The sequence below is a fragment of the Pseudophryne corroboree genome, chromosome 1, assembly GCF_028390025.1.
Source record: "Pseudophryne corroboree isolate aPseCor3 chromosome 1, aPseCor3.hap2, whole genome shotgun sequence".
NCBI lineage: Eukaryota > Metazoa > Chordata > Amphibia > Anura > Myobatrachidae > Pseudophryne > Pseudophryne corroboree.
The window spans coordinates 769606-797343 of record NC_086444.1 but is presented as its reverse complement, the minus strand read 5'-3'; the positions used below and the strand labels follow the sequence as shown (position 1 = coordinate 797343).

At 43.0% G+C, this 27738-nt stretch overlaps 1 protein-coding gene across 1 annotated transcript in view; it reads right to left on the bottom strand.

The window, feature by feature from the left end:
* The window catches only part of LOC134932213 (inter-alpha-trypsin inhibitor-like), a 44337-nt gene extending 18815 nt beyond the window's left edge, over window positions 1-25522 (bottom strand). Inside the window, exons 1-5 of the mRNA XM_063926432.1 lie at window positions 25462-25522; window positions 24703-24897; window positions 9881-10057; window positions 5146-5202; window positions 3026-3104 (exon numbers count right to left, since the gene is read on the bottom strand). Of these exons, the coding sequence (XP_063782502.1) occupies window positions 3026-3104; window positions 5146-5202; window positions 9881-10057; window positions 24703-24897; window positions 25462-25522 (569 nt within the window). The remainder of the gene's footprint in view (window positions 1-3025; window positions 3105-5145; window positions 5203-9880; window positions 10058-24702; window positions 24898-25461) is intronic.
* Between the last annotated feature and the right edge of the window lie 2216 nt (window positions 25523-27738).

Below are 27738 nucleotides of genomic sequence, written 5' to 3'. Positions count from 1 at the left end.
TGAAGATGGCATTAGCTGCTGTTACCGGTATGTGAAGAAGGCATTAGCTGCTGATGCCGGAATGTGAAGATGACATTAGCTGCTGTTACCGGTATGTGAAGATGGCATTAGCTGCTGTTACCGGTATGTGAAGATGGCATTAGCTGCTGTTACCGGTATGTGAAGATGACATTAGCTGCTGATGCCGGTATGTGAAGATGACATTAGCTGCTGTTACCGGTATGTGAAGATGGCATTAGCTGCTGTTACCGGTATGTGAAGATGACATTAGCTGCTGATGCCGGTATGTGAAGATGGCATTAGCTGCTGATGCCGGTATGTGAAGATGACATTAGCTGCTGATGCCGGTATGTGAAGATGGCATTAGCTGCTGACTCCGGAATGTGAAGATGGCATTAGCTGCTGACTCCGGAATGTGAAGATGGCATTAGCTGCTGACTCCGGAATGTGAAGATGACATTAGCTGCTGACTCCGGAATGTGAAGAAGATGGCATTAGCTGCTGACTCCGGAATGTGAAGATGACATTAGCTGCTGACACCGGAATGTGAAGATGGCATTAGCTGCTGACTCCGGAATGTGTAGATGGCATTAGCTGCTGACTAGGGAATGTGTAGATGGCATTAGCTGCTGACGCAGGTATGTGAAAATGGCATTAGCTGCTGATGCCGGTATGTGAAGATGGCATTAGCTGCTGACGCAGGTATGTGAAGATGGCATTAGCTGCTGACGCAGGTATGTGAAGATGGCATTAGCTGCTGACGCAGGTATGTGAAGATGGCATTAGCTGCTGACTCCGAAATGTGAAGATGACATTAGCTGCTGACTCCGGAATGTGAAGATGGCATTAGCTGCTGACTCCGGAATGTGAAGATGGCATTAGCTGCTGACTCCGGAATGTGAAGATGACATTAGCTGCTGACTCCGGAATGTGAAGATGGCATTAGCTGCTGACACTGGAATGTGGAGATGGCATTAGCTGCTGACTCCGGAATGGGAAGATGGCATTAGCTGCTGACTCCGGAATGTGAAGATGGCATTAGCTGCTGATGCCGGTATGTGAAGATGACATTAGCTGCTGATGCCGGTATGTGAAGATGGCATTAGCTGCTGATGCCGGTATGGGAAGATGACATTAGCTGCTGTTACCGGTATGTGAAGATGACATTAGCTGCTGATGCCGGTATGTGAAGATGGCATTAGCTGCTGATGCCGGTATGGGAAGATGACATTAGCTGCTGATGCCGTTATGTGAAGATGACATTAGCTGCTGTTACCGGTATGTGAAGATGGCATTAGCTGCTGATGCCGGTATGTGAAGATGACATTAGCTGCTGTTACCGGTATGTGAAGATGACATTAGCTGCTGATGCCGGTATGTGACAATGACATCAGCTGCTGTCGCCTATGACACACTTATGGAGCCCCTGCATTTGTATTTTGATACATCCCATGAATATTAGTTTCTTACTACTGTAAATAGTGCCAATAGGAAATTACAATTATCAGGTCTGAAACGCTATATTAGATACACATAAACATTTGTGTCTTTGTTCTGTATGGCGCTGTAAAATTCATGTTGCGTTACAAATAAAGACTAATTGCAATAATTGTGACTCTGATCCTTTTAATGTGGATGTGATATGATAAATATTTCATGCTTACACTATTCCGCTGCTACCTGGTTGGGTTCCCTGATGCGCACTGTACTGCGCGAGTGTTGACCAGCTTATGCCTCACCGTGGGCAGACCATAAAACTTGCAAAATAGTAGCCATAGGCTATAATAATATTGGTATTGGTGCAGATTAAATGAAATATAGATTTGTAGTGTTGTAGCAGAGAAAACCTCCCAGCTGTTGGTAGAGTCCTAGTCCCAGCCAAGTTCCTGCAGCCTGAGGAAGCCGTCGAGAGCTTGTGGAGGTAGGAAATGAGTATTTACCACCAGCTGGACAGATGACCCACTCCTGAGGAGGTCCTGCAGTAAGGTTGGACTTTTGTCCCTCCAGAGATGGCTGTGGACTATACCAACAGCCGGGAGGTCAGGGTCAGGTTGGGGTAGGAATATTTGGGATTGAAGGTCCCAGACAGGTTTTGGGCAGGAATATTAGGGGCCGGGGGTCACAGCCAGATCTCGGACAGGAATATTATGGGCCAGGGGTCACAGCCAGGTTTGGGGCTGGAATATTAGGGGCAGGGGGTCACAGCCAGGTTTGGAGCAGGAATATTAGGGGCCTGGGGGTCACAGCCAGGTTTGGGGTAGGATTATTAGAAGCCCAGAGGTCACAGCCAGATTTGGGACAGGAAGGAATATTAGGGGCCCGGGGGTCACTGCCAGGTTTGGGGCAGGAATATTAGGGGCCCGAGGGTCACAGCCAGGTTTGAGGCAGGAATATTAGGGGCCCGGGGGTCACAGCCAGGTTTTGGGAAGGAATATTAGGGGCCCGGGGGTCACAGCCAGATTTGGGGCAGGAATATTAGGGGCCTGGGGGTCACAGCCAGGTTTCGGGTACGAATATTAGGGGCCCGGGGGTCACAGCCAGATTTGGGGCAGGAATATTAGGGGCCCGGGGGTCACAGCCAGATTTGGGGCAGGAATATTAGGGGCCTGGGGGTCACAGCCAGGTTTGGGGCATGAATATTAGGGGCCAGGGGTCACAGCCAGGTTTGGGGCAGGAATATTAGGGGCCTGGGGGTCACAGCCAGATTTGGGGCAGGAATATTAGGGGCCAGGGGTCACAGCCAGGTTTGGAGCAGGAATATTAGGGGCAGTGTCTCATGTGACAGCTGCTCAGTATGGACGAGGCATACTGTATGTACTATGGGGCATTCTTAGGAACGTTCCACAGGTAGGCGTGGAAAAGATGCACAGTGAAACCTATCAGAAAGAAACTTTGTTATCTAGAACAGTTTAGAATATAAAAGGAAATGTTTGGTTGCTCTTGGCAATGCTATGTGTTCTACACGCTTCCTACACTAATGTACAGAAATGTCTCTTAGTTCCAGCTACAAAACAGGACAACTTACCTCTGTGCTAGGTACATTCCAAGGGTGATGAGGAAAGCTGCTCCAAATACACATCCAAACACAATCCCAATGATGAGACCTAGGTGCACAGATATGAGAGGATATGAGAGGGGCACAAGACATAACATTGGAGAAGACATAACATGAGAGCCATCCAACGTACAGTAAGTTACAGCAAATTGCATCAGAATCTGGATGTGGCGGACAAGTCTGCAAAGCTCATATTCCAGACTGGTGTCCAGCAGAACTGGAACAATCACTTTACTTAGGTGTATATATAATGGGAGCGTTTTCCCCTATTTTCCTGTTCCAGCCCAAGGTGAGATCAGGGGCTGGTTATGGAGAAACCCCATGCATTCTTTTTCATGTTTCACCTTTATTTACCTTGTTTAGTAAAGAAGCCTATACAGACCATATAGATCAGCTCAGGGCTTCTGTTTAAACTGGTTTGCCACTGAATATTAACTCTATTTGCCATTGGATTTAAACTGAAATATCTAAACTGACTGCATTTAGAGTTGATTTTATGAAAGCAAAGCGATGCGATCACGGGTGGTTTCCGACTTTTTTTTTATAACCAAAGCTGACAATTCGTAAATTTACTGCATGTGTGTCTGATTGGATGGAACTGTTCAGGGGCTGTGATGTTCCTCTGAATGTAATGTTACATTTTATTAATCTAAAGAAGAAAGAGAGAAAAGCTATCCCCCAGCACACCAAGAAGTGTCAGAGAAAAGTTCCCCCCAATATACCAAGAAGTATCAGAGAAAAGTTCCCCCCAAGCACACCAAGAAGTGTCAGAGAAAAGTTCCTCCTAATATACCAAGAAATATCAGAGAAAAGTTCCCCCAGCACACCAAGAAGTATCAGAGAAAAGTTCCCCCAGCACACCAAGAAGTATCAAAGTTCCCCCCAGCACACCAAGAAGTATCAGACAAAAGTTCCCCCCAGCACACCAAGAAGTATCAGAGAAAAGTTCCCCCAGCACACCAAGAAGTATCAGAGAAAAGTTCCCCCCAGCACACCAAGAAGTATCAGAGAAAAGTTCCCCCAGCACACCAAGAAGTATCAGAGAAAAGTTCCCCCCAGCACACCAAGAAGTATCAGAGAAAAGTTCCCCCAGCACACCAAGAAGTATCAGAGAAAAGTTCCCACCAAGTACACCAAGAAGTATCAGAGAAAAGTCTCCCCCCCCCCCCCCCCCCCCCAGCACACCAAAAAGTATCAGAAAAAGGCTTTCCTCCAGAACACCAAGAAGTATTAGAGAAAAGGTTTCCCCCAGCACACCCAGAAGTAGCGGAGAAAAGTTTTCCCCCAGCACAACAAGAAGAACTAGAGAAAAGGTTTCCCCCTGGCACACGCAGAAGTAGCGGAGAAAAGTTTTCCCCAGCATACCCAGAAGTATTAGAGAAAAGTTTTCCCCAGCATACCCAGAAGTATTAGAGAAAAGTTTTCCCCAGCATACCCAGAAGTATTAGAGAAAAGTTTTCCCCAGCATACCCAGAAGTTTTAGAGAAAAGTTTTCCCCAGCATACCCAGAAGTATCAGAGAAAAGTTTTCCCCAGCATACCCAGAAGTATTAGAGAAAAGTTTCCCCAGCATACCCAGAAGTATTAGAGAAAAGTTTTCCCCAGCATACCCAGAAGTTTTAGAGAAAAGTTTCCCCCAGCATACCCAGAAGTATCAGAGAAAAGTTTCCCCCAGCATACCCAGAAGTATTAGAGAAAAGTTTTCCCCAGCATATCCAGAAGTATTAGAGAAAAGTTTCCCCCAGCACACCAAGGATTATACTAACAGTCATGGTTACGTTATGTTGGGACCCATGTTTTGTGTTATACTTTTCTGTAATACTAATGCCACTGGAGGACATGCTAGTTACTTCTACAGTACGTATACATTTTTCTTCAGTTAATAAAATTGTCATTTGTTATTTTCCTGAGGTATGTCCCTGGGTACAGTATGTTGCTGTCTGCTCCCCTGCTCTATGTATTATTCTCCACTCCCCGGGTGTAAGGGTCACTGTTACTGCCAGTAATACTCATCAGACGGACATATAGCGATACTACACTGTTACCACATCTATGGTCTGCGAGAGAAGGATGGATAAGGACAATTGTTACCTGCATCATTTTGTGAATCGGAGGGTTCCTCCGACAGAGACGAACCACCGGACTTTCCTGCAGCAAGACATGTGAGAAGACGGAACACACAAAAAAAGTTGGTCAGGCACCAATTGAACATATTGAAAAATCACTATGAATCTAAAAAAACAAAAGCAGCATTAAAATCACCAGCATCGGATCACCAGCGCGCCCATTCTGCTCAGCGCACCTACAAAATGGAGCCAATGCGCCAACATTTGTAGAACAACCCCGGTTGCTGCCACTGCACCGCCCCCCAAACACCTCAGCATGTCAGCCATACTGTGGCTAAGGGGGGCTGTGAGTGAGCGTGCAGGAACAATGCAGAACGTAAACCATGGGGTACAAATCTGCACTAGGACCAATATTCGTTTCCTCATAAAAGCATAATGGCTGCTCTCCCGCACATAATATAAACTACGCAGCGATAACATGATGTCATTACGTTGGATGTGGTGACAGGTGATCTGAGCTCTGAGCCCGCCCACCTGTGTCAGCTGGATGGCGCAGGTAGGGTTAGGTGCTTACATACCACAAGCTGATTTAAAAGGATAATTTGTCAGAAGGAAGATCAGGACCTGGTTATGTGACCACAGTCCAGCGTCATAATTCTACTCACCAGAGCCGGCCCTAACCAATTTGATGCCCTAGGCAAAATTTTGGCTGGTGCCCCCTAGCACCACCGCTGGTTCCGCCTCTGACCTTGCACCTTTTTCCCAGCACCATCACCCCTCACCTATAGCAGTCCTTATTTTGGGGTTTGTACTCCCTATATTTTAAATAGGAACAGTTCGCATATTTGGCACACAGCCCAAAAAGGGGTGTGTTTTTGCTTGCAAGGGGCATGGCCACACAATATTAACACCAATTCCAATTACGCCACACAGTACTGCAACTTTATTCACACTTTATCTTGCGATAGTGTCCATAATTCATATTACATCCCACAGTAGTATCACTTTACCTTATAAACGTTACTCCTCACAGTAGAGCCCCTTATTCACATTACATCACACTGAATTGCTCCTTATTCACATTACACCACATTCTATTGCTCTTTATTCACATTAAATGACACAGTAGTGCCCTTTCTATACGCAACGCCACATAGTAGAGCACCTTATACACATAATGCCACACATTAGTAATGCATTTATATACCTAATTCCACACAGTAATGTCCCTTACACATATGAGACACATTATTAATGTCCTTATAAACATAATGCGCTTTACACATTATGACAACCTTTATTAATGCCCTTTTACACATAATGTCCCTTACACATATGCCGCACATTATTAATGGCCTTATACACATAATGACACACATAGTGCCCCCTACACATTTGCTGCACATTATTAGTGCCCCTATACACATAATAACACACACAGTGCCCCTTTACACATATGTAGCACATTATTAATGCATTTTTACATGACACACATAATGCTCGTTACACATATTCTGAACACTACTGCACAACCAACCCACTCACACACACACACACAGCACTCACACTGCCACTAACACTGTGACCTCTGCCTCTGCTTGGATACAGATGTATACTCATAAATCTTGCCTCAATGCTAACGTCGGGCACACCTTTTTTATGAAAATGCATTTTATTTGCATTACTATGTGGCTAGGATGCACAAGCAGCTTCTGCTGATTAAAATGATATGCAGCATGCCTATATACTGTGTGAGACTGTAGCTGTATCTGCATATGAAATGCTACACACAGAATATAGGCATGCTGCATATCATTTTAATCAGCAGAAGCTGCTGATGCCCCTAGGCATATCAAATGCCCTACGCAATTGCCTAGTTTGCCTATGCCTATGGCCGGCTCTGCTACTCACACAGTCACTAATCCAGCTGCTGCACATACAGTGTGCATTATGTTATTGCTTCCTACACACTGAGGCTGCACTGCCCCCTACTGTCTATTAGGATTAATGTATATGATGCACATTGAACTTTGTACCATTCTCTCTGTGAAAGTATTTATTACGTGTGTTCAGACGGCCGCACCTAGGTAAGGGAACAGAGCGGGGACTAAACCTATTGCTGCCCAGTGCCAGAAAGAGAATTCCTCCACCCCCCAAACACAGGGACACCAGGGGTTATTCAGGTGTGTTAGCAAACCAGAAAAGCACACTAATGGTCAAACCCATGTGCAGTGCAGGTGGGGCAGATGTAACATGTGCAGTGCAGGTGGGGACAGATGTAACATGGGCAGTGCAGGTGGGGCAGATGTAACTTGTGCACTGCAGGTGGGGACAGATGTAACATGTGCAGTGCAGGTGGGGACAGATGTAACATGTGCAGTGCAGGTGGGGCAGATGTAACATGTGCAGTGCAGGTGGGGACAGATGTAACATGTGCAGTGCAGGGGTGGGACAGATGTAACATGTGCAGAGAGAGTTAGATGTGAGTGGGTTATAGTGTTTCTGTGCAGGGTAAATACTGGCTGCTTTATTTTTACACTGCAATTTAGATTTTAGTTTGAACACACCACACCCAAATCTAACTCTCTCTGCACATGTTACATCTGTCACACCACACCCACATCTAAGGGGGCACCTATTAGCCACGATATTGCGGTTTAGCGATGATTTATCACAGATGCAATAGTTTGCTATTCTATTAGCAGTGATAAGTCTCCATAGGGTTTATAGCAGCTTTCTCTTCGCCATCTTAGAGCTGGGATATGTAGTACAAGATCCCTATTTTAAGGTAAAAATGTTGGGATTTGGCTGAGAACATGAATCTGGACACAAATCCTCGTTATACCACATTAACGCCCTTGAGAGCTGGCTGTTATTCAGGTACAATACCCTTTATTTAGTAACACATTTCAGTATACTGCCATACCCCGGATTCACACCTATCACCTGCTGCATTCTTATCAAACACCCTACTCATTGCTTTATGTGATCCTTTCTACAGGACATTGGGCCTAATGTTACATCTGCCCCCCCTGCAGTGCACATGTTACATCTGCCCCCCCTGCAGTGCACATGTTACATCTTCCCCACCTGCAGTGCACATGTTACATCTTCCCCACCTGCACTGCACATGTTACATCTGCCCCACCTGCACTGCACATGTTACATCTGCCCCACCTGCAGTGCACATGTTACATCTTCCCCACCTGCAGTGCACATGTTACATCTGCCCCACCTGCACATGTTACATCTGCCCCCCCTGCAGTGCACATGTTACATCTTCCCCCCCTGCAGTGCACATGTTACATCTTCCCCACCTGCAGTGCACATGTTACATCTGCCCCCCCTGCAGTGCACATGTTACATCTTCCCCACCTGCAGTGCACATGTTACATCTTCCCCCCCTTCAGTGCACATGTTACATCTTCCCCACCTGCACTGCACATGTTACATCTGCCCCCCCTGCAGTGCACATGTTACATCTTCCCCACCTGCAGTGCACATGTTACATCTTCCCCCCCTGCAGTGCACATGTTACATCTTCCCCACCTGCAGTGCACATGTTACATCTGCCCCCCCTGCAGTGCACATGTTACATCTTCCCCACCTGCAGTGCACATGTTACATCTGCCCCACCTGCAGTGCACATGTTACATCTTCCCCACCTGCACTGCACATGTTACATCTGCCCCCCCTGCAGTGCACATGTTACATCTTCCCCCCCTGCAGTGCACATGTTACATCTTCCCCACCTGCAGTGCACATGTTACATCTTCCCCACCTGCAGTGCACATGTTACATCTTCCCCACCTGCAGTGCACATGTTACATCTTCCCCCCCTGCACTGCACATGTTACATCTGCCCCACCTGCACTGCACACGTTACATCTTCCCCACCTGCAGTGCACATGTTACATCTTCCCCACCTGCAGTGCACATGTTACATCTGCCCCACCTGCAGTGCACATGTTACATCTTCCCCACCTGCAGTGCACATGGTATTGCCCATTAGAGAACAATTTTGCTGCTGTGATCAGGTCTGAATTAGGCCCGGGTAGCCATGACCGCTGACAGGGGGGATTGTTACCTTGTTTGCACATTTCTCTATTTGTAGTTGTTTTTTTTCTTATTTCTATAATCTCTGTAATTGTTTTATTGTTGGTGTGACGTCAGTGTGACATCACAACTAGCTTCTGCGTCACCGCTGTCCCCCGGCTCTTGCACCGTTGTGTGTGAGTGTGCGGTCATAGTCCTGAGTACTCATACTGCTGTAATGCTCTAATCCTGCTTCTGGAGAATCCATTACTCTATTGAGGGTAATCAAGTAGCGGTGACGGCCGCGAGCTTCCGGCATTCTGACCGTGTTCCGGGCACCAGGTGACCACTGCAGATTATTCCTCACACCACATAGAGGGAGTAGGAAAATGTGGGGTTACTGTGATTATGGTATTGTGCGCAACTGTACATCGCAACCACACATTGGGGTACATGTATGAAGCAGTGATAAGAGTGGAGAAGTTGCCCATGGCAACCAATCAGCTGCTCTGTATAATCTTATAGTATGCATTGCCATGGGCAACTTCTCCTCTGGCTCACTTCTCCGCTCTTATCACTGCTTCATACATTTACCTCATTGCCACTTATTAATATATCCCTATACGCCGAGACCCTACTCAGCAGGTATTCAGACAGCAGGCAGGACCTCTAGGAGCAGACAGTAAGACAGGAATACACCGGTGTGTCCCACGTGTCACACTCACCTTTCTTGGGGATGACACAGAGTTTTGTACAATTATCCTTGTTGTCGAATCTATTACCATTTCCCTGACAGCCGCCATAAAAAAACGTGTCGCAGGCTTGACGCGTCTTGTCATAATACCACATGAGAATCAACGCCATACAGGGACCTGTTTCCTGCGGCAGATCACACGCATCATCTGTGACATGAGAAACACATACAGATGAAAACATACAATATATTTACAGTATGTATCGATATCTATATATATATATGACAAAAAAGAAGACTGACTCACTGATTGACTCATCACGAAATCTCTTAAACCACAAGGCCTACAATATAGAAACTTGGCAGGTAGCTTCTCCTTAGGTGTGTGTGTGTGTGTGTGTGTGTGTGTGTGTGTGTGTGTGTGTGTGTGTGTGTGTATATATATATATATATATATATATATATGTATCAGCATAACTCTGGAGTGCCTGCAGCAATTTACACCAAACTTGATACACATTTGACTTACAATCTGGGCACAAACACTATGGGGGTAAGACACCCCTAGGGGTGAGGCATCAGCACAGAGTATTTCAGCAGACAGCATAACTCCCGCCGCCTCCACCACCTGAGCCTGCCGCTGCTTACGCCTTCTCAACGCTGACCCTCCAATGTCCACTAACATTGGTATTCCTGCACAGCTCACTTTCAGTCCAGGTCTGCCTGGCCGCTCTGTATTGTGCACTGGCGTTCTCATTGTGCTACTGTACTAAAAAAGTGGTTTCTGTTTTATTTGTGACGTTCCTCATATTATTTGGATAAACTGTTATTTTTTGACTTGACTGATTGTTACTTTGGCAGAGTAAAATGGCTGATGTTGAGGTGATTCACATAAGGGGTAAAGGTGCCTCACTGCGTAGTCCACACGCCCGGGGACGGCGCATGCCTGTTCCCTGCCCTCTCCTACAGTGTGCACGGCTTATTCTCGTGGACACTTCACATACGGGCCCAGATCGTGGACCACATCTCTAACAACTGGTGGAGGCTCAAGCCGTTCACCATGACGCGGGCAGGGGCCCCTACACCAACAACCCCCAGTACCTCTCCAAGATGTCATGGCCTTACGCTTACGGTACATCCTGCAAAGTCAAGGCTGCCGGGGAGAGTTTTCCCTATGAGTTCCAGGTGTACCATGATGGCCTCATCTTGGCCAACTATGTATGGAGAGCCTAGTGATGGGATAAAACGGCTTCAGGTCACGGGGGACTTTGTGGAGGGTCATTTTTACTACTATAATTCTAATTTACAATCCTCATCCCGTAGCGAAGCACAAGTATTCAGCTAGAACTGTATATATGTACAGTATGTATGGATATTCTGTATATATGTACAGTATGGATGATATTCTGTATATATGTACAGTATGGATGGATATTCTGTATATATGTACAGGATGGATGGATGGATATTCTGTATATATGTACAGTATGTATGGATATTCTGTATATATGTACAGTATGGATGGATGGATATTCTGTATATATGTACAGTATGGATGATATTCTGTATATATGTACAGTATGGATGGATATTCTGTATATATGTACAGTGTGTATGGATGGATATTCTGTATATATGTACAGTATGGATGGATATTCTGTATATATGTACAGTGTGGATGGATGGATGGATATTCTGTATATATGTACAGTATGTATGGATGGATATTCTGTATATATGTACAGTATGGATGGATATTCTGTATATATGTACAGTATGGATGGATGGATATTCTGTATATATGTACAGTATGGATGGATATTCTGTATATATGTACAGTATGGATGGATGGATATTCTGTATATATGTACAGTATGGATGGATATTCTGTATATATGTACAGTGTGGATGGATATTCTGTATATATGTACAGTATGTATGGATATTCTGTATATATGTACAGTGTGGATGGATATTCTGTATATATGTACAGTATGGATGGATGGATATTCTGTATATATGTACAGTATGGATGGATGGATATTCTGTATATATGTACAGTATGTATGGATATTCTGTATATATGTACAGGATGGATGGATGGATATTCTGTATATATGTACAGTGTGGATGGATATTCTGTATATATGTACAGTATGGATGGATGGATGGATGGATATTCTGTATATATGTACAGTGTGGATGGATATTCTGTATATATGTACAGTGTGGATGGATATTCTGTATATATGTACAGTATGGATGGATGGATATTCTGTATATATGTACAGTATGGATGGATGGATATTCTGTATATATGTACAGTGTGGATGGATGGATGGATGGATGGATATTCTGTATATATGTACAGTGTGGATGGATATTCTGTATATATGTACAGTATGGATGGATGGATATTCTGTATATATGTACAGTGTGGATGAATGGATATTCTGTATATATGTACAGTATGTATGGATATTCTGTATATATGTACAGTATGGATGGATGGATATTCTGTATATATGTACAGTGTGGATGGATGGATGGATATTCTGTATATATGTACAGTATGGATGGATATTCTGTATATATGTACAGTATGGATGGATGGATATTCTGTATATATGTACAGTGTGGATGAATGGATATTCTGTATATATGTACAGTATGTATGGATATTCTGTATATATGTACAGTATGGATGGATGGATATTCTGTATATATGTACAGGATGGATGGATATTCTGTATATATGTACAGTATGTATGGATGGATGGATATTCTGTATATATGTACAGTATGGATGGATGGATGGATGGATATTCTGTATATATGTACAGTGTGGATGGATATTCTGTATATATGTACAGTATGGATGGATGGATATTCTGTATATATGTACAGTGTGGATGGATATTCTGTATATATGTACAGTGTGGATGGATATTCTGTATATATGTACAGTATGGATGGATGGATATTCTGTATATATGTACAGTATGGATGGATGGATATTCTGTATATATGTACAGTGTGGATGGATGGATATTCTGTATATATGTACAGTGTGGATGGATATTCTGTATATATGTACAGTATGGATGGATGGATGGATATTCTGTATATATGTACAGTATGTATGGATGGATGGATATTCTGTATATATGTACAGTATGGATGGATATTCTGTATATATGTACAGTGTGTATGGATATTCTGTATATATGTACAGTATGGATGGATGGATGGATATTCTGTATATATGTACAGTATGGATGGATGGATATTCTGTATATATGTACAGTATGGATGGATATTCTGTATATATGTACAGTATGTATGGATATTCTGTATATATGTACAGTATGGATGGATGGATATTCTGTATATATGTACAGTATGTATGGATATTCTGTATATATGTACAGTATGGATGGATGGATATTCTGTATATATGTACAGTATGTATGGATATTCTGTATATATGTACAGTATGGATGGATGGATATTCTGTATATATGTACAGTATGTATGGATATTCTGTATATATGTACAGTATGGATGGATATTCTGTATATATGTACAGTATGGATGGATGGATATTCTGTATATATGTACAGTATGGATGGATATTCTGTATATATGTACAGTATGTATGGATATTCTGTATATATGTACAGTGTGGATGGATATTCTGTATATATGTACAGTATGTATGGATATTCTGTATATATGTACAGTATGTATGGATATTCTGTATATATGTACAGTATGGATGGATGGATATTCTGTATATATGTACAGTATGTATGGATATTCTGTATATATGTACAGTATGGATGGATATTCTGTATATATGTACAGTATGGATGGATGGATATTCTGTATATATGTACAGTATGGATGGATATTCTGTATATATGTACAGTATGTATGGATATTCTGTATATATGTACAGTGTGGATGGATATTCTGTATATATGTACAGTATGTATGGATATTCTGTATATATGTACAGTATGTATGGATATTCTGTATATATGTACAGTATGGATGGATGGATATTCTGTATATATGTACAGTATGTATGGATATTCTGTATATATGTACAGTATGGATGGATATTCTGTATATATGTACAGTATGGATGGATGGATATTCTGTATATATGTACAGTATGGATGGATATTCTGTATATATGTACAGTGTGGATGGATATTCTGTATATATGTACAGTATGTATGGATATTCTGTATATATGTACAGTATGTATGGATATTCTGTATATATGTACAGTATGGATGGATGGATATTCTGTATATATGTACAGTGACAATGCTAAATTCCTTTGTCGTATAAACAACCCTTTATGAAGCTAAGAACACTGTACGCTGTTTACTTAAGAAGTACCGTAATGGTACGCTGTTGGCGTAACGATCGCTCGGCCGTAGGCGAGACGCTCAAGCGTCACGTTCGCTCGCGGCCCAGTGATCACAGGACACGTTATTGGTTATGTCTAGGGTAATGATTCGCTATGGCGTAGCTTACGCTCGAGACCACGAGGAGGTCACCAGCGATGCAGACGCTCACAACACTATACCTTTATGATAAAACCTTATACCAATGAAATACACAGAATACCTTAATGTGAATACAGGGTGTAAGTGCAACCTTGTGTAACCTGACTAACTACAAAGCTGCTTGAGCGTCACCGACGCTCAAGTGAACACTTAACACTATAGAAAATACACAGATGCTGGTTTAGGTTCCAAGGCCTATTAACTGTATTATGTCTAATATACTTGTAAAAGGGGATAACAGTACATATGATACACTACAATATAACAGAGACTTCCTAACCACAGAACTAAACAATAAATACAAAAAGACAATACTACACTGACCTAAATGCAATACAATACAATACTATAATACTATGAGAGATATAAGAGAAAAGAGGAGAGAGAGAGACGGGGAGAGATGAGAGAAATTGGCTCACAGAAAGACAATGATTACGGAGAGAAACTTACGCACAAGGGGAAACGATCGCATGCGCCTGGACATCCAGCTCCCGATTTTCAGCAATGAGAACCGTTGAAGAGTGAGTGCTGGATGTGGTCGGCCTGCCTATTTATGCCCCACACACAATGCAATCTCCTGGTCCTACAATCCCATTGTCCATTGGCCGAAGGAATTCGGCCCTGCATCATAACAAAAGGTCATAGGGTGATTCATACAGGTGGGCTGTGACGATTTCCAACAGCTCAGGTGGGTGGGAAACTGGGTTTCCCGCCGCATACCTGAGTATGTGTAAATAATAGAAATGGACATAAACTTCTTATGTCCATAACTATTCGCACGAGCGATTAATACGCTCCAAACCAACACCGGAATATTGCTAATTAAATACTCTTCCGATGGGTACCAAACACTGCTGTATGATTCCTGTTAGACCCTTCGTACGATATAAAGAGGGATTCCTCAGCTCTGGGACATTGTATTTATTTTTAACCAAACTTTCAGAATCTATCAAAGGGACCATGATCTATAAACTACATTAATTGTGAACATTTGTAACGAATGAGTCGCACGCTACGACTACATAAACTCTACCGTAAATACGCATACCGCGCCTGCGAGTGCACGCTATTGCGGGTATGCGCCTCCACGGGAGAGCGTACGCACGCGCAGCGCGGACCAGTGTGCGGTGCAAATATGGCAACGTGCATTGAGACATTTTTCTGACTTTGACAACAGTATGTATGGATATTCTGTATATATTTACAGTGTGGATGGATATTCTGTATATATGTAAAAGGGGATGGATATTCTGTATATATGTACAGTATGGATGGATGGATATTCTGTATATATGTACAGTATGGATGGATATTCTGTATATATGTACAGTATGTATGGATATTCTGTATATATGTACAGTATGGATGGATATTCTGTATATATGTACAGGATGGATGGATATTCTGTATATATGTACAGGATGGATGGATGGATATTCTGTATATATGTACAGGATGGATGGATATTCTGTATATATGTACAGGATGGATGGATGGATATTCTGTATATATGTACAGGATGGAAGGATGGATATTCTGTATATATGTACAGGATGGATGGATATTCTGTATATATGTACAGTATGGATGGATATTCTGTATATATGTACAGGATGGATGGATGGATATTCTGTATATATGTACAGGATGGATGGATGGATATTCTGTATATATGTACAGGATGGATGGATATTCTGTATATATGTACAGGATGGATGGATATTCTGTATATATGTACAGTATGGATGGATGGATATTCTGTATATATGTACAGTGTGGATGGATGGATATTCTGTATATATGTACAGTATGGATGGATATTCTGTATATATGTACAGTATGTATGGATATTCTGTATATATGTACAGTATGGATGGATGGATATTCTGTATATGTACAGTATGTATGGATATTCTGTATATATGTACAGTATGTATGGATGGATATTCTGTATATATGTACAGTATGTATGGATATTCTGTATATATGTACAGTATGGATGGATATTCTGTATATATGTACAGTATGTATGGATATTCTGTATATATGTACAGTATGTATGGATATTCTGTATATATTTACAGTGTGGATGGATATTCTGTATATATGTAAAAGGGGATGGATATTCTGTATATATGTACAGTATGGATGGATGGATATTCTGTATATATGTACAGTGTGGATGGATGGATATTCTGTATATATGTACAGTATGGATGGATATTCTGTATATATGTACAGTATGTATGGATATTCTGTATATATGTACAGTATGGATGGATGGATATTCTGTATATATGTACAGTATGTATGGATATTCTGTATATATGTACAGTATGGATGGATGGATATTCTGTATATATGTACAGTATGTATGGATATTCTGTATATATGTACAGTATGGATGGATGGATATTCTGTATATATGTACAGTATGGATGGATATTCTGTATATATGTACAGTATGGATGGATGGATATTCTGTATATATGTACAGTATGTATGGATATTCTGTATATATGTACAGTATGTATGGATGGATATTCTGTATATATGTACAGTATGTATGGATATTCTGTATATATGTACAGCGTGGATGGATATTCTGTATATATGTACAGTATGTATGGATATTCTGTATATATGTACAGTATGGATGGATATTCTGTATATATGTACAGTATGAATGGATATTCTGTATATATGTACAGTATGTATGGATATTCTGTATATATTTACAGTGTGGATGGATATTCTGTATATATGTAAAAGGGGATGGATATTCTGTATATATGTACAGTATGGATGGATGGATATTCTGTATATATGTACAGTATGGATGGATGGATATTCTGTATATATGTACAGTATGTATGGATATTCTGTATATATGTACAGTATGTATGGATATTCTGTATATATGTACAGTATGGATGGATATTCTGTATATATGTACAGGATGGATGGATATTCTGTATATATGTACAGGATGGATGGATATTCTGTATATATGTACAGTATGGATGGATGGATATTCTGTATATATGTACAGTGTGGATGGATGGATATTCTGTATATATGTACAGTATGGATGGATATTCTGTATATATGTACAGTATGGATGGATGGATATTCTGTATATATGTACAGTATGGATGGATGGATATTCTGTATATATGTACAGTATGGATGGATATTCTGTATATATGTACAGTATGGATGGATGAATATTCTGTATATATGTACAGTATGGATGGATGGATATTCTGTATATATGTACAGTATGGATGGATATTCTGTATATATGTACAGTATGGATGGATGGATATTCTGTATATATGTACAGTATGTATGGATATTCTGTATATATGTACAGTATGGATGGATGGATATTCTGTATATATGTACAGTATGTATGGATATTCTGTATATATGTACAGTGTGGATGGATATTCTGTATATATGTACAGTATGGATGGATGGATATTCTGTATATATGTACAGTATGTATGGATATTCTGTATATATGTACAGTATGGATGGATGGATATTCTGTATATATGTACAGTATGGATGGATATTCTGTATATATGTACAGTGTGGATGGATGGATATTCTGTATATATGTACAGTGTGGATGGATGGATATTCTGTATATATGTACAGTGTGGATGGATGGATATTCTGTATATATGTACAGTGTGGATGGATATTCTGTATATATGTACAGTATGTATGGATATTCTGTATATATGTACAGTATGGATGGATGGATATTCTGTATATATGTACAGTGTGGATGGATGGATATTCTGTATATATGTACAGTATGGATGGATATTCTGTATATATGTATAGTGTGGATGGATGGATATTCTGTATATATGTACAGTGTGGATGGATGGATATTCTGTATATATGTACAGTGTGGATGGATGGATATTCTGTATATATGTACAGTGTGGATGGATATTCTGTATATATGTACAGTATGTATGGATATTCTGTATATATGTACAGTATGGATGGATGGATATTCTGTATATATGTACAGTGTGGATGGATATTCTGTATATATGTACAGTATGGATGGATATTCTGTATATATGTACAGTGTGGATGGATATTCTGTATATATGTACAGTGTGGATGGATATTCTGTATATATGTACAGTATGGATGGATATTCTGTATATATGTACAGTGTGGATGGATATTCTGTATATATGTACAGTGTGGATGGATGGATATTCTGTATATATGTACAGTATGGATGGATATTCTGTATATATGTACAGTGTGGATAGATATTCTGTATATATGTACAGTGTGGATGGATATACTGTATGTACAAGGTGGCCATAATTAAACTCTCCCTATTCTCTAGCTTGATCTAACAACAGGAAAGTCACCAGCTCTGTTAATGTGATTGGGGCATGCAAAAAACAAATAAATGATTGCGAAAAGTCATCGATATGGAAAATATAGCGCTATACAATAAGAGGGCAGTACAAAAATGGACAGAACTATGGTCCTCATTCCGAGTTGTTCGCTCGCTAGCTGATTTTAGCAGCCGTGCACACGCTAGGCCGCCGCCCTCTGGGAGTGTATCTTAGCTTAGCAGAATTGCCAATGAAAGATTATCAGAATTGTTACTAAATAATTCCCTGCAGTTTCTGAGTAGCTCCAGACCTACTCCTAGACTGTGATCACCTCAGTCCGTTTACTAATTATCACTTTTCTTAGAAATATTTTTGATCAACACAATTTACCAAAACAAAAAACATCAGCTGGAGACCTGGGCGATCCCCGGGACTGAGCAGTAGGGCGTCATTTACCATTCACCGGCCCAGTCTGTGTGCAGCAGATGTGGTCCTGGGGCTGCAATCACACTGATCTGGGCTCCCAGTTACACATACATGATATATACTGTATGATAAAAAGAAAGTAGATTTCATTTATTTAAAAAATCTAAATTGAAAAACATTTAATCATTAAAAAACGGCTTATACATCTACCGTCTTCAAAATGTTATTGCCACCCTGAGAATACTGCTGTGTTACTTCCCCACGCAGAGGTAAGTGCTATCATCTGCACAAGATATCGCCTGCACATACAGTAGCAACGCCTGCAAGGGTTATTATTTATTATTATTATTATTATTATTATTATCAGTTTCTTCTATAGCAGCATATTCTGTTGCGCTTTACAACTGGAAACAATAGTGATAGAACAAAACTGGGTAATAACAGACAGACCTAGAGGCTTACACTCTGTAGGGATATAGGCATGGATACACAAGGACAGGTGATATCTATTACATAATGGTCCAGCCAGATAGCAGAGTCTCTTGGTGGCTGTATGATGTGGTCACACAGTGATGTTGCCCTGGGGTGAGGAGGATGGAAAGTAAAGAAAGAGATATGTGAGGATGTGTGTGCACTGTACTGTGGGGAGGTAAGTAGATAGGAAGGTTTATGAAGGTTATGTGGGTGGGTCTGGAATGTGATAGGCTTGTCTGAAGAGATGAGTTTTCCGGGAACGCTTGAAGGTTTGGAGACTAGAGGTGAGTCTTATTGTGCGTGGGAGGGCATTCCACAGAGTGGGTGAAGCACGGATAAAGTCCTGTAATTTTGAGTGTGAACAAGTAATGTGTGTGGATGAGAGACGTAGATCTTGTGCAGAGCGGAGAGGTCGGGTAGGGAGATATTATGAGATGAGAGAAGTGTTGTATGTTGGTGCAGTTTGGTAAATAGCCTTGTATGTCACGGCTGTAGTTATTTGTGAATCCGAACTAAGACTAAATATTGGGTCTGGTCTTGAGAGTTGTGGACGGAACTGGGCAGGCTTTATAAATGATCTACTCATGCAGGCATGGCAGGTTGCTGAGAGATTAGGGTAGATGGTGACCAGCTAAGAGGGTACCGGAACACTTGTGGAGTGACCCACCAGTGCAATAGATTGCTGGGTTGTCACCAATACGGATTGTCTTTGTGAAGACTGAAATGTTCTGGTGATGAATGTCAGAATGCTGGGTGGAGCCAGCACAGCAGGTTTTCCGGATGCTGAACGGAACCAGTGGAGTAGATTTGCAGAAGACTGGGCGGAACCAGCACAGCAGATTTTACAGATGTCAGGATTGGCTTTCCGACAAGGCAGGTTTTCCAGATGTCGGGATTGGCTTTCCAACAAGGCAGGGTTTCAGGATGTCGGGATTGGCTTTCTGACTAGGCAGGAGTTCAGAATGATGGACAGAACCAGCAAAGTCACTATGACCGCAATGATATACAGGACAGTCCCTCTGGATCACTGGAATGGCACACTAGTGAATCTGGAAATGCTGCGGTGTAATTGCAGTAATGGCCCTTTAAGAACTTCCAAAGAGTCAGGTAGTGCTGGATGTGAATACTGCACTATGGGCCTAATTGAGAGTTGATCGCAGCAGCAAATTTGTTAGCAGTTGGGCAAAACCATGTGCAGTGCAGGTGGGGCAGATGTAACATGTGCAGAGAGAGTTAGATTTGGGTGGGGTGTGTTCAGACTGAAATCTAAATTGCAGTGTAAAAATAAAGCAGACAGTATTTACCCTGCACAGAAACAATATAACCCACCCAAATATAACTCTCTCTGCACATGTTACATCTGCACCACCTGCACTGCACATGGTTTTGCCCAACTGCTAACAAATTTGCTGCTGCAATCAGGTCTGAATTACCCCCTATGTCTTTATCAGCAGGAGATACTGGAGCTCACACCAGGTTGAGAGACAACAAAGCAAAAGCACTGACAGCTTGCCAGTGCTGGGACTTGGAACTTAAACCAAGCTCACTGCTGACTGGATGAGGGAGTCACATGATGAGGAAGGGACTCTGGATTGGACCCAGGGAGATCAGCTGACCAGGAACTGTCATGGTGACATCCATATGTGGTTTTGGAGGGAAGTCCGGTGTGGTGTGGTTTGCATAGATGTGCTATGACACAGAAGCAGAGCACAATGATTGCTGTGTAGGCACAGCATGGAGAGACTTGCTGAATTCAGTGTTCACATAGAAGGTTAATCAACACAGGTGCAGCTCGTTAGCAACTCTCACCTTCCAGACAGAGAACTCAGCACTCAGGGAACTCATGGTACTGGAGCTGTTTATCCCAGTGAGCAGAAAACATGCAGAATCCAGGACAGATGGCAGAGGTAACTCACCAAATTATATGAATTTAGACAGGATTGTGACAGTGTGGGAGCAAAATAATTTTTTATTGAATATAACCAATGGAGGGACTGACAGAGCGGATCTGCAGACGATGAACGTCTAGCGAGGAAGATTAGCCTCGTAGCTGCAGTCAGAATGGATTGAAGTGGTGAGAGTCCATGTTTAGGAAGACTGGTCAGGAGACTATTACAATAATCAATGCGGGAGATAATGAGAGCATGGATTAGAGTGTTATCTGTGTCTTGTGTAATGTGTGGTCGTATCTTGGATATGTTTTTCACATTTCTCAGCCCTCGTTACTTTCCTCTCTTTCCGTGAGCCGCCCGATCACTGCTGGCCACAGTGATCAGGACGTGGCTGCTCGAAGGAAAAGTAATGTTCAGTGTTTGAAGTGCCGGTATGCCATACCATTGTATACTGGAACACTATGAGCACTGGTGTGGACTGTATAGAGATGATATAATTGGGCAGGATAGGTTATGTGGGTGGCTCTGGGCTGCAGAGAGGAGTTATCAGGGAAGGCTTGATGGTTTGGGGACTAGAGGAAAGTCTTATTGTGCGTGGGAGGGCATTCCACAGAGTGGGCACAGCCTGAATACAGTCCTGTAACGGTAGCTGGCAGAATGTGAATGAGACGCAGAGAGGTCAGGTTGGGAGATGATATTAGAGGTTCCTGTTAGTGTAGTTTGGTGTATAGCCTTATCTGTAGGTGAAAGTAGAGTGCAGTTCAGGTGCAATCCAGCAGTCTCAGGAGAAGTGAGTGTAGAAATGGTGAGACTAGAGGAAAGTCTTATTGTGTGTGGGAGGGCATTCCACAGAGTGGGCGCAGCCTGAATACAGTCCTGTAACGGTAGCTGGCAGAATGTGAATGACACGCAGAGAGGTCAGGTTGGGAGATGATATTAGAGGTTCCTGTTAGTGTAGTTTGGTGTATAGCCTTATCTGTAGGTGAAAGTAGAGTGCAGTTCAGGTGCAATCCAGCAGTCTCAGGAGAAGTGAGTGTAGAAATGGTGAGACTAGAGGAAAGTCTTATTGTGTGTGGGAGGGCATTCCACAGAGTGGGCGCAGCCTAAATACAAATGTAACGGTAGCTGGCAGAATGTGAATGAGACGCAGAGAGGTCAGGTTGTGAGATGATATTAGAGGTTCCTGAAAGTAGAGTGCGGTTCAGGTGCAATCGAGCAGTCAGGAGAAGTGAGTGTAGAAATGGTTAGAGTAGTTGTTGCAGACATGGAAAGCCGTTGAAAATGAATAGCGTAAATTTTTCTGTACATACACTAAGCGGACAAGAATCTGATTTTAGAGAGATATACAGCGGGGCCCGATTCAGGTAAGTAGCTAAGTAGCAGAATTTGCAATCCATGAGATTGCATGCTGGAGGTCATCCAGCATGCTGACCGCCGCTCCCCCTCCCCCCTTTATCAAGTAGAAATTGCGATTGCATCGCAATTTCTGCTTGATAGCAGAAATTAGGGTTGCCTCCTGCCGGCGCAGCTTAGCTGCGCCCACAGGAGGTCCACCGCCATCTTTCCGATTGCGGCAGTGTGACATCACGCAGCTGCCACGATCACGCCCACGCCATGCCCCGTTTGTGCCGCACCCCCCATTTTTTAACCACGCCCCTGCAATGCTCTGTCACCGCCTAGGAAACTGAGCGTTGCCGCCCCCCGCCCCAAAAGCACTTCGGCGCCCCCCGCAGAAAATGTGGGCGCATGCGCCAGCATCCTTTTTGTAATATTTGCAGTAACCTGAGTCCCATAGAGTTTAACACTGTTACCTAATTCCCCCGGAGCACGGCCCGGTAACGAGGAAACGGTCATATCTCCAATCTGCACAATATCTACAAAATAGGATAAATATTCCCAGTGTACAATGAACAGATCTATTATCCTCACAAAGACACAAGTAGGGACCTGTGATAGATAGAGCGTTGTTGTCATACTGCTATTGTCCTGAGAAAACAGAGTTGTCGGGATCCATCACAAGATCGGATCCCTGAATATGATATTTCTCCTATTGTGTGTGATATAAAGGGTTATTTCCTGTGAAGTGACTGTCATACTCCCCTGCTAGGGTGTAAATACTGTGGACATAAGCCCAGGGGGGCAGGACTTTATCACTGAGGGCATCTCACCAGGCCACTCTGTCCTGAGGCCATAAAAGTGTTTAGTAGGGACAAGATCAAAACCCAGCAATAAAGTGGGAGAAGAAATGTATGTTCAGTTTCTGGTCTCTCATCCTATGATAAATGTTTGGGGGTGGAAGACTGCATCAGTCAGTTCCCAATTTCAAACAACCTGGGATCAGATAATAAAGCACAGAGGAATGTCTGTGTCCCCCTCTCCAATGTATTTGCGAGACAGTATTGAGCTGGTTAAAAATCCCAAGGGGGGGGGAGGGGGAGGGGGAGGGGGGGGGGGGGGGAGTCCCTTCCACTGTACAATGTGTGTTCATTTTTTACGGGATGTAGCTGCGGCTAGAAGTGAACCGATAAACCCACCTGTGTTGGCTCCACAGCCGGGCCCTAAATTTGTGTGTAAGTTTAGGTTTCTGAATTATTATCCCCTTTTATTTGTTGTTTGAGATTGTACTATACTCTGGGTGTAGTTTTTAAATATTCTTAATAATCTTTGTAACACTTTTTGTAACTAAAGCTCTGAAGTATTCTTGGAACTAAAATCTAAATTCTTATCCTGATTCTGTGTTTCTTAGAACCCAAGACCTCGTGTGGCCCACATCTACCTATTACTTCTAAGTATTGCAGTGTGTTTGTAGGTAAAAGCAAAAGCGTACCTTGCGCACAGCGCTAAATTAGTCTTTTGCTGGTGGCAGCGAATGTGTTTGTATAATCCTGTGTGTCCAAAGTGACCCCCACGTCACAGGTGGCAATTCTCAGATTGGCATATCTGGAGAAGCGACTGGCTGGTTCGTGACATGGGTGTAGGTATAAGAGAGTGATGCCTCCATCTGACGGTCTACGGAGGGAGAACCATCTATCCACACTCCCAACACTGAAGACACAGAACCTGCCTGTGATGCCCCCATTGGGGCTGCTCTCTCACCTGCTCTGGGGTAAACCTCGGCATTCTCCTGGATGCACCGTCTCTGACAGTCCGCTATAGTCTGGAATATGTTGCTGCCAGTGACAGACTCTTTCAGTCGGATGTTTTTACACAACTTCTGAGACGGGTCATACGTCCATCTGGGATACGATCCTGCCCCAGGGTCCTCGGTTACAGCAACTTCACATTCACTGTCTGTACAAACAAGAATATATGTTACCAAGAGGCTAAACTACTACTGGAACAGTGTGACACATTGCAGACGGTGGGAGATTCACAGTTAGTATCAAGTAACCTCAAGGAGCAATTTGCATCTTGGCATATCGATAAAGCATTGCAGGTGGGGTAGATGGGGCACTAATTCTAGGTGAAAATCAGTGCTGCCACGTTCTCTACATGCAGAAGCAGCCAATGTTCCCCTGCTTGCACCCCTTGCATTTATAGATTGAGGCATGTGCTACTGCACTGACACCAGTCTTCCTGTTCTCCAGGGAGGCTTCATTCCATATCCCAATATGACCACCCAGATCTCTACCGAGCATGTGCAGTAGCCATCTTGGAAGACTGTGTTGCGTGATTCTGTGGACAGAAGTCTTCTGCTTAGTTCCTATGAAGACCTAGTAAATACCTGAATATAAAGCTGTTCAAGCAACCCTGCACTGCCCCACAATTGCAGCATACACTTATCAGCTGGTGATCTGTATGAAACCTCAATCCACTCCATCACCAGTGTACATGTAACAGTGAGTACAGCTGTACCTGCTATCCAGGGGTTAAAGTGAGCCATAACGGGGCGGAAACTGTGCTCCATCAGTTCCATTTGGAGATGGAACACAGTTCCGCCTCCTCCGTGTCACCTAACCCGATGTCAATCCGGAGCCACAGGGAGATGCTGGGAGCCCGCTGAGTTTGTGTTACCAGAGCATGGCCGGCTCCTTCCCCACAGCGGCTGCTGGAGGCAAGAGCTCAATACTGAGCTCCACCTTCCGGCTCCCAAGTCCCGCAGCGTGCACTGCAGGAGAGATATCATGACATCTCTCCCATAGTTCAGAGTATGCAGATGGATGGAATCGGGCGGAGGCTGGAGCGGGGTTTTAGGGAAGTATGGTTTTGTTTTGTTTTTTAATGTGTATGTGTGGGCAATACTAAAGGGGGCATTACTAGGGGCATTACCAAAAGGGCAATACTACAAGGGCCATAGCTAGGGGCACTACCAAAGAGGCAATATTACAGGGGGTATTGCTAGAGGCACTACTACAGGGGGCATTACCAAAGGGGCATTAATACTGGGGGCTCTACTAATAGGGGCAATACTACATGGGGCATTACCACTGAGGGCTATACTATGGGGGGGGGGGGGGCATTACTGCTGGGAGCACTACTACAGGAGGCATTACTACTGGGGGCACTACTAATGGGGGCACTGCATAAGTGGCATCACTCCTGGGGGCATAAGGGGCACGACTACTATGGGCTCTGCATAAAGGGCACTACCACTGTGAGCATTGCATAAGGGGCACGACTGCTCTGGGTATTATGTGATTAGTGGCAGTAATACTCTGGGCATTGTGTATAAGGGGCACAACTGCTCTGGGTATTATGTGATTAGTGGCAGTAATACTCTGGGCATTGTGTATAAGGGGCACTACTGCTCTGGGTATTATGTGATTAGTGGCGGTAATACTGTGGAATTGTGTATAAGGGGCACTACTGCTCTGGGTATTATGTGATTAGTGGCAGTAATACTGTGGGCATTGTGTATAAGGGGCACTACTGCTCTGGGTATTATGTGATTAGTGGCAGTAATACTGTGGGCATTGTGTATAAGGGGCACTACTGCTCTGGGTATTATGTGATTAGTGGCAGTAATACTCTGGGCATTGTGTATAAGGGGCACTACTGCTCTGGGTATTATGTGATCAGTGGCAGTAATACTGTGGCATTGTGTATAAGGGGCACTACTGCTCTGGGTATTATGTGATTAGTGGCAGTAATACTGTGGCATTGTGTATAAGGGGCACTAATGCTCTGGGTATTATGTGATTAGTGGCGGTAATACTGTGGGCATTGTGTATAAGGGGCACTACTGCTCTGGGTATTATGTGATTAGTGGCGGTAGTACTGTGGGCATTTGTATAAGGGGCACTACTGCTCTGGGTATTATGTGATTAGTGGCAGTAATACTGTGGGCATTGTGTATAAGGGGCACTACTGCTCTGGGTATTATGTGATTAGTGGCAGTAATACTGTGAGCATTGTGTATAAGGGGCACTACTGCTCTGTGTATTATGTGATTAGTGGCAGTAGTACTGTGGGCATTGTGTATAAGGGGCACTACTGCTCTGGGTATTATGTGATTAGTGGCAGTAATACTGTGGGCATTGTGTATAAGGGGCACTACTGCTCTGGGTATTATGTGATTAGTGGCAGTAGTACTGTGGGCATTGTGTATAAGGGGCACTACTGCTCTGGGTATTATGTGATTAGTGGCGGTAATACTGTGGCATTGTGTATAAGGGGCAGTACTGCTCTGGGTATTATGTGATTAGTGGCAGTAATACTGTGGCATTGTGTATAAGGGGCACTACTGCTCTGGGTATTATGTGATTAGTGGCAGTAATACTGTGGGCATTGTGTATAAGGGGCACTACTGCTCTGGGTATTATGTGATTAGTGGCGGTAATACTGTGGGCATTGTGTATAAGGGGCACTACTGCTCTGGGTATTATGTGATTAGTGGCAGTAGTACTGTGGGCATTGTGTATAAGGGGCACTACTGCTCTGGGTATTATGTGATTAGTGGCAGTAGTACTGTGGGCATTGTGTATAAGGGGCACTACTGCTCTGGGTATTATGTGATTAGTGGCGGTAATACTGTGGGCATTGTGTATAAGGGGCACTACTGCTCTGGGTATTATGTGATTAGTGGCAGTAATACTGTGGGCATTGTGTATAAGGGGCACTACTGCTCTGGGTATTATGTGATTAGTGGCGGTAATACTGTGGGCATTGTGTATAAGGGGCACTACTGCTCTG